The 13,056-nt window shown below is 41.0% G+C and overlaps 1 protein-coding gene across 2 annotated transcripts in view; it reads right to left on the bottom strand.

The window, feature by feature from the left end:
- Positions 1 to 5,291, bottom strand: part of fbln1 (fibulin 1) — a 49,200-nt gene extending 43,909 nt beyond the window's left edge. For both annotated transcript variants that reach the window (XM_007894693.2, XM_007894694.2), the window contains exon 1: positions 5,207 to 5,291. In XM_007894693.2, the coding sequence (XP_007892884.2) occupies positions 5,207 to 5,270 (64 nt within the window). In that variant the 5' untranslated portion in view covers positions 5,271 to 5,291. The remainder of the gene's footprint in view (positions 1 to 5,206) is intronic.
- Between the last annotated feature and the right edge of the window lie 7,765 nt (positions 5,292 to 13,056).

Here is a 13,056-nt window from a genome sequence, read left to right on the forward strand (position 1 = left end):
GGTCATTAATGCAAACAAAAGAGATGGAAAGGCAAGAAAAGTTATGCAGAAAACTGTGCAGAGCGATGATAATAATTCTTGCATTTGATAGAGAAACTTCAAACGGGCAAGTCCCACTTGCACTGAAGTGAACTTTTATCAACATTTTAATTTTAATTCACTAAATTCATTTAAAAGTGTCAGAGACAATGTGAAGGGTGACATTCTGCTGAACAGTGGAAAGGGGCAAATCCATTTGTCAATTTTTGCATGAGCTCCTAAATTCACCAAGAGAAGTGCTAAGAGATGTCAAATTGTATTCGCTTTAATAACGTCCAAGGAACAAGTGAGGAGGCAGCTTCAATAATGTCCATTTTTCTCATTTTAATCACTGAACAAGCCATTTGATTCTGGCAACAGTGACTATGTTTCTGGATAATGGAGATAATGATAATTTTAACCCAGTAACAACAGTGCTATTGATGAAGCCTCAGGCAGCATTTGCATGACACAAATTAAGTAGCACGGTCCATTGGGAATTATTTCTCATTTGGATGAGTATATGAACTTTAATCTTCGTCTCCTTTTGGTCCATTTCAAAGCTGTGCCAGTTACGATACCAGGGAGCTGAACGCCACACAATTCGCTGAAATCCATAGTAATGGAGCATTCACCTTTTCATAAGAAACAATGAAGAATCCCAAAAAAGAAACCGATTGCCATTTGTTTGCAAAGTATAACGTGAAGTGCAGAGTCTGAAGATCAAGCCAGCTTCAAAATAATCTTAAAATTATGGCCAGTTGGTGACTTTGACACTTAGGATTCAAAAATGTATATATATATATATATTTTAACTGTAACATTTACATAACAGAACAAGAAAATCAATAAGATGCTGCACTGCTGTAAAAAACTCTACATGGCTTTTATTAGCGGGCTATCTTGTTACACCAAATCATTTGTACATTATCAAACTGACAGAGCTGGCAAAACAGGAACATTCTCTTGTAACAAGAGAAGCCAACGTGTCTACATGCACGGCAGAGCTGGAACTAAAACTCAGATTGTGCAACTATCTTTATCTGGCTTCAATTAGCATGTCACAGAAACAACCTTCTAGAAATTGGCCACACGTTTTAATTTGTTTTTTCTTTCATTCTGTAGAATGAGGCATTCACAGCACAGAAAGAAGCCATTCGGCTCATATCTGTCCAGTGCTAGTTTCCATTACTGTAACTATATGCTCAAATCTACATATTTGCCTGTTCAGGTCGACATTAAAGATCCCACTATTTAAAAAGAGAAGGAAATTTCACTCAGTGTCCTGGTCAACAATCCCCAAAAAATAAAATTGGTCATTCACTTCGCCTACAAAATATAGTCATTATATAGTTATCACAGTAAATCCTGTGAAGCACTTTCAGATGTCCTCCTGACTTGAAAGGAGCTTTGCCAAATGCAAGGAGTATTATTTAAATTTATTTTCTCTGCTCTTTCCTTAAGCCCATAAAATTATTTTTCTTGAAGTATTTATCCATTTCCAATGTGCTGTTGTAGACTCGGCTTAAAAAGTAACTTATGATAAAGCTTTCCATGCTCCTCAACCATTTTATAAGATAAATGTCTTCTAACCTCCCTCTTTTTTCTTCTGGTGGTAATACATAATTTATAGCCTCTCTTTGATCTAAAACATTCATAATTTTGAAAACTTCAACAACATTACCCCTCTCCCCATATGCTCTGAAGAAGAAACCATTTTCAAGTGTCTTCACAGAACTTCACAGACTGTGGAGTCCTGTAGCTCAGTGGTTAGAGCACTTATCTCACAAGCGAGAGAGAGATCTGGGTTCAATTCCCGGCAGGGCGAAATATTGGGCAAGTTTCCTTACTCCACACCCCTGTTTACCTCGCAGTAAGTAGGAACTCAGTTGTTAGTCGATTGGTGGCATGCTATTCCTGGGGGTAATAATTCCTTAAAAAATAATAAAATTGGTCACTCAACCCACTGCTGTGCACAATTGGCTGCTTTGTTTCACCCATAAAATAGACAGTCAATTCACTTTACAGTATATTCTGTGAAGCGCTTTGAGAAGTCTTGAAGATGTGATAAGGTGCTATATCAAATCCAAGGATTATTATATTATAACAACTTTTCAACCTTGGTATCATGATGAATCTCTGCTGTACCCTCTCCATGGCCATACTATAATGCAGTGCCTAACATCGAACCCCAAACTCCACTGCGCTCTAATCAATACCTTGTGCAAATTTAACATGACTTCCTTATCCCTGTATGCAATGCCCTAATGTAAAATCCACAAACTGTTTGTTATAAATTTCTGGTCCCATTATTTTATAGTCTTGCACACTCACTCTATCCGTTCTCCAAAGCCTCTCTGCTCCTGCACTCAATTAATAATATTACCATTTGAGACTTGGAGTCAAATTTGAGGGATTCCAAAACATTCCATTTCTCATTTAGGGAATGTATTTAGGAACCCTAGCTGGTGGTAACCCTCTCCAGACTAGTGGTTTGCTCCCCTCGGGGTCTGAGTGCCAAAATTTTGCTTTGACTATGAGGCAAGCAATCTTTTTTGGAAACTTTTGGCACTACATTGGGCTCTGTTAATTTTGGGGACTTCAGGTTTTTTCCCCCCAGCACTTATCTGTCTGGACAGGCTGATATCACTTTTCTAGACCAAAATGATCTTAGCAATTGGCCCAGAAGCTTCATACCCTGCCCACTCGATTGCTAAGATTCACTGTCAACATTTCTGAGGATTCAGATCCTGACTTTAGTAGCTGTACAACTGGGTAAGGTGGATACCTACTTCAGTGTCAGAGAATACCAATCGAAGTTGGTCTGCAAACCAGTAGACCTGTGGTGAGAATGGAGGGATGCACACAACTGGATGAAGCAAGCTGGATAACTGATTCTGATAACACTTTCCCCAAATATCTCTGCTGTTTTCCATTAAAAAGTGTCACTTGATCCTACATCAGAGATTTCCATTTCTCTCTATCAGAGTTTCAGTTCACAAAAAAAATCTGAGATTTTCAGTTCATTGTATTGAAAGTTTCCAGATAGCATTGGAAGTGGTGCATATCTGAACTAGCTTGTTCAATATAATTTTTTTTTAATTTTAGCCCTAGTTTATTATTAATAAGGCACAATTAATTCATTCGTGAACATTTACTTCCCAATGTCAAAATAAAGAACTGCATCAAGGTTTCAGAGGAAAGTTTTTGGGAGTAACTAAATCCATATTTGATGGGTTCAGCAGATTATATACCACACAATGAAGTCCTGGAATCCAGGCACTTTGAAACTTTGAATATTCAAAATGGTTAAAGAATGTGTGTGAAAAGATCGTGTGGTCTCCCCTGGGGGTTATTGGGACTGGGGGTGGGGCAAGATTTACAGAAAACACAGCCGTCTCCTCCATTCCAAATGCATATTTCAAAGCACCAGACATGGTGACAAAAGGTGCTAATTTCAAATGTCCAGCAAGATGTAGTCTATGGGACGTCAGTCAGTTGGGAGGAAGTTTATTATCTTCCTGGACAATGATGTGAGGTATCTACAAGCCCCAGAGCTTGTGGAATGAGGGAAGGAAGAGAAGGAAAGTAGCAATCAGCAAAGCAATACAGCTCCCCTACAGCAGGCACTGTATATACAGGGCTCCCCTACAGCGGGCACTGTATATACCGGGCTCCCCTACAATGGGCACTGCATGTACCGGGCTCCCTACAGCGGGCACTTAAGTGTCTGATACACATGGAAGCCCATCACCATGCTTAAGAAAATCTAGCTGGACTGAGAGTTCCATGTATGCCACCTACATATGGAAATTTCCATGCATGGAATGGAATCCTCACTCTCTTCCTCGAGGGACACATCCTGCCTTACCTAATTCTGGAGAATATTAGGTGCAGGTTGGCAAGAGCTAAGTCTTGGGGATTTCAGAGTATGCACTGGGGTAGCGCTCGAGTTTCACCAGCAGAAACCGAGAGCAATGAAAACTGAGAGCAATGCCTGGTAAGCTTTCCCGCTGCTTGTCCTATTATCAGTTAGGGCTTTGGCTTGTAGGGTGAACAGAAGAATTCCCACCCCTGTGACGGTCTGCCTTCCAAGTCTTGACGATGAGCCAGGCTGGCTGGGCTGTCATCAGCAGTGCCCTGGTGTACTGCGAACCCACCTGGATCAGGAACTGGACTACTGAAACCACAACAAAGGACTGACTAAATTCTGACATTTCTTTGCGAAGGTTGGCACCTTGGAGCCAGTTCAGCTCCAAAGAGACTTTGCTTCAACCCTCCACCCAATAGTGGGCACCTAACAGACACTTACAGTGTAACTCCCGTTACAAGCACAGAGTCACTACAACAGGCACTTTGCAGGTTTGGCAGCTTTGCTGTGGACATACCAGTTTACCTTTTGAGATTGATCTTTGAGACCTAATAAAGAAAAGCTATCTCAGTATCGCGCAGATAAGAAGCATTTGAGTAACAAACCACTACTTGAATAATTAGTTTTTGCTTTAGGCAAAACGAGTCACATCTTGTTCAGCATCACCTACCAACTCTATTGCATTTACAACAAAAGCCACTTACAAAACCTTTTGGAATGCATGCTTGCCTCTATCAAATGCACACGCACACACATTCTGTGTACAAATGGAGAGCACTCTCTCGCAAGACTACACAGTAAGTTAATATATAATTAAGCTTCAATTCAGGGGCACATGCTGAGGTCCTTTAATGCACAAGATTATAAAAACAGTCTGAATTAAACAAATTTCCGACATCTGTAATGTTCCTTGCAACCTCTATTTTAAAAAAAAGAAAACACGTTAAGTATTAAAAGCCACAAAACGACAGTCCAGCGAAGCCTCTGAAACTCAGAAAGTTAATTCCGAAATCTAGGACTTAAAACCACGAAGCAATAAACATGCACAAATAGGAGAAATGTTCCTCATTTTAAATCAGTTGCAAACACTGCTTGGAAAAAAAAGCCAAATCAAATGCTTATGGTTAACTGAATAAATATAAAAGGTTGAAACGGTCTTTTGACTCATTTCATGCTTATTCTCGAAAACAATCCAACTATTATCCCTGTCCTTTTCAACAGGTAACAAAGCAGCTCTGTTTTCCAGCAGTTTGCAGCCAGACAGCAAGACAGCACTGAATCCTGAATGCGCCTATTCCAATGTATTCTCTCTCTTACCTTGTAGACTGAACACCAACAGGAGACTGAGCACAGCAAGTGGGATTGAAGCCGGGTGATCCATAAAATAAAACTGAAAAGTTCCTGTTGGTTTAAAAACACAAATGCTCTAAATTCCACTTTTCTTCCCCCCCTCCCAAAAAAGGAGCAAAGATTTCTTCTCCCCAAATAAAACAGACTTATGTTTTTTCCCCTGCTTTGTTTCCTTTCTTCCTTCTCTTTCTTCTGCAGTCCTGACTGAAACTGCTTTTGACCACACTCCTTGTGGAAAAAAAATGCAGGATCTGCTTTGAAGGTCTGGGCCTTTCCAAAAGAGATTCTTTAGCAATTATCCAGACTGGGATTGCTGGCCAAACACCCTGAGGGGAGCTAAGAGTTTTATACTGGGCCAACAGGGAAGGGGCGGGGGTGCAGGGCTTCACTGCAGGACTGCTGCTGCTGTACTTAAGTCTGCAAAGTTCTCATGGCTTTGTCTCTTTAACCCCCGAGACAAACATTTTATAGGGATATTGAATTCCAGGACCATCAATCAGAGTTACCATGTTCTATGTTTTCTGTTAATTTAGGCAGATAACGCAGAGAAGAATTGCAATTGAAGCCGCGTTGGAAACGCCACAAGGAACTCGTCTTGTGAGTGGACTGGGTAGCTCAAACATGGTGAAAAGGCTCACCAGCAATCATCATCGTGGGCTCCGCTCCCCGCATGGCTCAGCTGGTGAATACGATGCGAGAACAGATCAGAAAGGTCTTGGTTCAATTCGTGAGCTGTGGTGATCTCAGCGCACCAGTAGGGCAACTGTGATTGGGTTTTGCATCCCTGGATGAGGAAAGCTATAAAGTGAGCCAGGTTTGCTAATTACTGTACAGTAAGCAATGCTGGAAAGTGCCACATGGTTGAGGACAAGATAACCTTGAAAGGTTGGGATAATCTCTTTTCCTGTCACTGATCGTCAAGCAGCTTGTCGACACAGACAAAGTGAAGCCCAATTGGTAATAAGGGTCTGCATGGCTCTAGGTTCCAATTTTAATTTTTATTCTGCTCTCTGCACTGCTTTGAGCTCAATGGTCCTCACCCTCCTTTTTTCGTTCTTGTGAACCACAAAGTTGAGAAGCTACACCACATTGTTACCATTGACTGCCATCTGACAACACTTTTGGAGCCTAATTACCAAGTGTGTCTTCGAGAGCATGGTTTCGCTTCCTGCTCCTTACCCTCCCTTCACTGGCAGACAAGAGGAGTGCGACTGGTATCAGTCGGAAACCCTTTTAAATCCACATGTGACAAATTGGGAACAGAGTGGAGGCAGCAGGAAAGCGTATGAAAAGTCCCACTCTCTGTTCAGGGAGGTTCCAGTGAAGTCAATTTCAAATGAGTCAGAAGTTAGGATGCGATGGCCACTGCCCTGGCTGAGATCAGCTAACACATCATAAATCAAGAATTGAACCCAGGTACCTCTCTGGTCTATATACAAAGTCGTCATTTAAATTAGATACTGTGTGTGTTCCCTGTTCCAGAGTATGTCTTTGGGGCTGATACGCTGCTGGTCAAATTAAAAGAAAGCTCAATTGCTCAAACAAATTAAGTATTTGAAAGAAGATTGTGCACAATCTGTCTTATCTCAAGTGCTTGAGAGCTCATTACTCTTCAACCTTGGTCAGAGATCATCAATAAACTTTTAAATGGGGTGTAAATGTAACATGCGGTTTTAAGTAACAATTGGAATTTCTTGTAGATTCAGAGCAACCTTTGAAAAAAGATTACAATTTCCTGTTATTTTGCAACATAATGGGTGAAACAATTAAGAGCCATCAGGGACTTTCTCAAGAAAATTATTGACAATTCTGAATGAGGCCCCTGAAATTTCTGGAACTGTTTTCAGATTGAGATTACAGCCAAATCTATTTTATATGTGTTTGAGAATCCTGCCCAGGTTAAATTAAATTTGAAGAAGTGAACTTGAACCATGAAAGCTTTGTTAGTGAAGATAACCATCATCTATTGAAAAGAAAGCATGATGCCATATATATATCAGCTGAGTGTTGAGGAATCACAAATCTCTGGCATGATTAGATCTGTTGTTTTCTTTAACAGAAATGTCTAGATTGCCTTAGTTCTCATCGTTTAACACCTGAATAAATCAGGCACCTATGTTGCTCTTGCTTACTAGCTCAGGGCAACATTACAAAGGCCCATTTGCAGACCTGTCTTTCTCTCATAATGTATGGAGCAAGGAAAACCAAGAAAAGAGAGGTTAAGAGAAAAGAGTAAAAGAAAACAAAACACAAAATACTGCAGATGCTGGAAATCTGAATCAAAAAAAGAGAGAGCTGGGAAAACTCAGCAGGTCAGGCAGCATCTATGGAGAAAGGAAAGTGAGTCAACGTGTCAGGTCCATGATCCTTCGTCAGAACTGGAGCATGTTGGGAGGGAGAAGTTTCTAAGGACAAGTTGAGAGGGGGAGGCAGGACAAGGAAGATAAAAAAGACAAAAAAGAAGACAAAGGAGAGAATGGATTAGCTGATGGGTTAAAGAGGTGATAGTGGCGTAAAATAAAAGGGCGGGTGGATTTGAAACAAAACTGGGGAGAAGAGGTGTTAATAGTGCAGAACAGGCAACACACCAGAGAGAGACAAAGATTGTCTGGGGTGATGATTGTAATGATAACAGAAGATAACTCTTCTGGTAACAGAAAGAGGTGGGGTAGGGGGAAGCTGAGCTGTTATGGTCTGAAGTGGCTGAAATCGATATTGAGGCCAGATGGCTGTAGAGTCCCTAGCAGATAGATAAGATGCTGTTCCTCAAGCTTTCACTGTGGATCATTGGAGCAGCGTAGGAGACCATGGATGGAGAGGTCGGACTCTGAATGAGAGTGTGTTTAAAATGGTGGGAGACGGGAAGATCAGGATTGACCTTGCACACAGAATGGAGGTGTTCTGCAAATCAGTCACCCAATCTGCGCTTAGTCTCCCCAATATAGAGGAGACCACACCGTGAGCAGCGGTACAGTATACTACATTCGTGGTAGTACATGTAAACCACTATCTTACATGGAAGCTGTGTTTGGGGCCTTGGATAGTGGTCTGGGAGGAGGTGAAAGGGCAGGTTTCATATCTCCTGCGCTGGCATGGGAAGGTGCCAGCGGAAGGAGAGCAGCTGGTAGTGCTGACGGCGGAATGACCTAAGGAATCCCGGAGGGAACAATCCCTTTGGAATTGCGGAGAGGAGAGGGAATTATGTGTTTGGTGGGACGTTCTCCTGACGTGAAAGACACAATACAAGTGCAAGAAATCTTGTTATTTTCTATTTTTTCAGAATGTCCACAAATTTGGCAAATTGTTTATTTTTCCATATTAATTTTGAAACTGGTTTTCTTTCAAGAACTAAAAAAAATTTCAAAGACTGAATTCAATAATTTGCCAAATTCTTGATAATCTGAAATATTAAGTAAATCTAGATTCAGAAGAAATATTTCCCTTTTGATGCTATACTTTATCAATCTAAACAGTGTTGTAAGATTCATTAGTGTGTATGCGTAAGCAATTTGTTTATTGGTCCAATTTTCCTTTTGGACTTACATCATGAAATCTAAATTTCTTCATGAAACCAAGTTACAAGCAAATCCAGATCCATCAAGCACATTCCCCACAGAACACGTGCCAGCAGCCAGACTGTGGATACACCAAATGTACTGAAGCATCTGAGGAAAGCTTCCACCATTGACAAAAGCCTGCAATAAATCTTCTGATCTCTTGGGAAACCTTTGGATTCCACAAAAATACTTGATCATCATTGCTACCCAATCTTTATAACCCATCAAACCAATTCTTAACCACTTATTTATTTAGTTGTTTTTTTAAATTATCTTTTGAAACTAACAAGTACAGTTAAATTAGCAGTGTTGGGTGCCTGGGCCACATACGTAACTGCTGCTCTTTCAATGCTGTTACAGAAAAAGTAAAGTGAGTTTGTATTTATCTGAAGCCATTAGCATAAATCTGTTTATTTATCTAAAAAACAATGGAAAGATATTGTTATAATCAAAGCGGCTTGCAGTTGATTGCCATGAACCTTGTGGTGCACTCTGATCCAGTAAACTATTGAGCTGACAGCCTGAGTGAACAGATCACAAAAGCTGATTCATCCTTAGTCATAAAGAGCTCAGAGTCAGAGTGTGTACAGCTGTATACCGTCTGTGCTGCTTTCTGCTTGATCGCATTGATATAATCCACTCCAGTAAGTGGATCCAGACATCGACAGAACAAGACCAGACTGTAGCGATCAGCACTGCTAACCTCCCACCCAACCCAAAAAAATGCTTTAAACCTGAAACAAGGAAACATTACTTCAGATAATATAAACGATGAGCAAGAATAATAAGTGTTTTTTAGTCAGTCTGTATCATGTTGTCTGTATTGTTCATTTACCATTTGTTTAAGATCGCTTCCTGGCTGTGTTAATAAGGCTGTCAGCTCAGCATTCTCAATAAATATTCTAAGCTATCTCAGGACAGTCTTAAGCTACTTGGAATATTTTCCTCCTGGGAAGTTTCCCCACACAAAGCACCCTTCCATACCAGAGCCCAAGCTGGAGAACTGTTCTACATTTGCAGCAATACAACACAATGACAAGCTGCTGCAAATGATAATGAAAAAGACCAGGGTGAATGGCCTCCTTCCTGTGTAGCCCTCTCCCCACAAATAACAAAAAGGAATTGTCATGTAAGAACCTTCTGCTCTCTGGCATAGTGGGTGACTATGCATTTTGTGTCTGTGGAAGAATTCAAGGGGGTACATTGATGCCTTTATCTTTGTGTCTATATGTATGCATTTGTCTGATTTTGTTTATCTTTAGACCATAATACCATAAGACGTAGGAGCAGAAATAGGCCATTCGGCCCCTCGAGCCTGCCCCGCCATTTAATAAGATCATGTCTGATCTTCTAACCTAATTCCATTTACCCGCCCTATCCCCATAGCCCTTAATCCCTCTATATTTTAGATAATAATAATCCTTGCATTTGATTATAGTGCCTTATCACATCTTTGGAGTCCTGTAGCTCAGTGGTTAGAGCACTCGCTTTGCAAGTGAGAGACCTGAGTTCAATTCCAGGCAGGGCGAAACCTTGGGCAAGTTTCCTTACTCCACACGCCTAATAATAATCCCTCCAAAAAAACAAAACAATAATAAATTGTTCATTTTCAATCTATGACTATTTGTGGGACATTGCTGCGCACAATTGGCTGCCACGTTCGCCCATAAATATACAGTCAATTCACTTTACAGTGTGTTCTGTGGAGCGCTTTGGGACGTCCTCCTGACGTGAAAAGCGCAATATCAAATGCAAGGATTATTATTATTATCTTTGAGGCATCTCAAAGCGCTTCATAGGATATACGGTAAAATTAGTTCACGGTATATTTTGTGAGTGATATTGTGATACCATGCAGATTTTTTTTGCTCTTCCCCCAATTTAGAGAAGCACTTACTGACCTTTTAGACTTCTCACACCAGCTGTCCCGTGGCTTGTCCAAGAGAGACAGACCAAGAGGGACAAATAAGTAGATTTTTCACTTATATTAACTTTCCCGGTTTGATTGATGATTTGACCTGAAAACACTATCAAGGCTGATTTTTCTCTCTCTCGAGACCAGGACAACAGAATCAAATGTAATATCTCTACCACAACCCCCAACAGAGATCAAAGAGTTTGGGAATTGAACTTGGGACATTATGGATCTGCATGGCTCAGGTTCACATTTTGCAGTGGCTTTACCAGTTGAACCATTTGGGGAAGAGCAAAAATACGATTTGAAAAGAGTTGGTTGTACTTTTATCTTTGAAACACAAAAACTCAAACCCATCCAATGGATTGTACACAAGATGAGACAACAGAAGTGAGGAGCTAGAGTTGCTCCCTTGACTGGTGCTTTACAGATTATTTAACCCCCCTTCCACCTCCTGCATCTCCCATGCTTGGGACCTTCCTCAACTTAGAGGATAACAACTTTCTGTCAGACATCTGCCTTTACTACATCTCTATGGCCAGCTGTTCAGAGAAGTATGAGGGATGGAAGAGGATACATGGAAAAAGCAAACTCTCCCACCAGTTGGGCCTAGAGGGCTCTCTCTTGTTTCTGTGAAGCGCATGTTCTCCAATTTTCTGTCCAAGGAAATGTCTGGTCTTCGGTTTGTGCCGTGTTTGAGAGCTGCAATGCAGGAGACATTATAGGTGGAAAGAAATGTCCTCTCACTACACAGTGCAACTCGCTGTGGGTTTGAATGCACTGTGCCACTTCCATGATTTGTCTTAAACCTTTGAGCACTCACAGTATTTTTCAAATATGAAGATGTGTTCTCATACCTTCACTCTCAGCTGCAGACTTTCACAACAGTTCTCAGACATGGCTATGAAATTGTCATTTTTCTCATTCTCTCCTTGCTTGCTTGGGTGCAGGCAGTTGTAGCTGGCAATTCAGTGTAAAAGTGCATCGCTTTTATGTTAACATCTTCTATAAAATGCCTGACGTAAGCAAAATGCTACCGATAGCTCAAGACCACAGACAGTTCAATTCATGGTCAATTTGTGCTGGAGCAAAGATTAATGATTAATGAGAATGATTTAATGCTGAATAACAAATCAAAATCTCCTCAACTGCACACTCTCAAACAGTTTTTATTAGAAATTGTTTCATTTGGAGTATTAATTGCCATAGAATTCTTCTGACAAATAAAATTTAAACCCAAATATACCAACACTGGGCAAGATAATGCTGATCAGTGTCAAGATTCTGCCACGTAATTAAACATTTGAAATAGTGCCTTTCACATCATGAGACTATCTCAAATTGCTTCCCTGGGATATACAGCAACGTGAAAGGTAATAACTGTGTATTTTGTTGGCAAATGTGGCAAACAGCAAATTGGCTACCATATTTACATATAGCCATGAAGTCAGCCAGGAAACTCTGTTCACTTTTTGAACAGTGCCATGGGATCTTTAACTTCCACCTGAAAGGTGGCACAAGGCAGTTCTGCAATGAGTGTCAGCCTGGACAACGCAAGTTCAAAGCCCTGATGTGTTGTTTGAACCCACACCCTTCTGACTCAAAGGCGAGAGTGCTACTAACTGAGCCAGGTTGACACACACAGGATCACAAGAGAGATTTAGATGAAGAAGGGCATTTGGTTTCATTATTCCAGAATATTTACTGTACTGTGCTCACATCACAGTAACAATTATGCTGCAGCTCAGGCCAACATGCCTTCTGCACTCAAATTCCCACTGGCAGAAGTCAGAAACAGTGAGGCAAATTGTTTGTTTTCTGTATGAATGAAAGAAATATAATTTGTCTGACGGAATTGCCTACTGACACTTCCTCAGAGGTCACACAGGAAGAATGACTATTGGGTGAGGTACTGTTGAGCTGCCAATACCTTTGGAACTGCACCTCAGTTTGACTCAGTTCCTTCAAGAATTGTAGAGGGGCAAGAAAAAAATTGCTGCTGCAATATTCCGGTAGTAATCTAATTCTTCGGTAAACAAGCAGCAAAAGCTGACAGGCATAGCACAGGCTCCAAGATCATAGTTTGTTCTAAGAGGGAATGGTGTTAAAAAAAGATTGAAAATGCACAACAACAACAAAATTATATTTGTTTAGTGCCTTTCACATCGGGAGGACGTCCCAAGCCTTTAGACAATGTGTTTCGGACACAAGCTGGGCGTTGGGATCGAGGAGAGTGGAGGGCAGGGGGGGAAGGAGGATAGCGAAGGCACGATCTTCAAAGAGGCAAGGGAGGGGGTGAGGTGGAGGGACTGCGGGATGGATTTCCAGAGGGTGGGGACAGAGTG

Source organism: Callorhinchus milii, unplaced genomic scaffold (assembly GCF_018977255.1).
Source record: "Callorhinchus milii isolate IMCB2004 unplaced genomic scaffold, IMCB_Cmil_1.0 Scaffold5, whole genome shotgun sequence".
In the NCBI taxonomy this organism is placed as follows: domain Eukaryota; kingdom Metazoa; phylum Chordata; class Chondrichthyes; order Chimaeriformes; family Callorhinchidae; genus Callorhinchus; species Callorhinchus milii.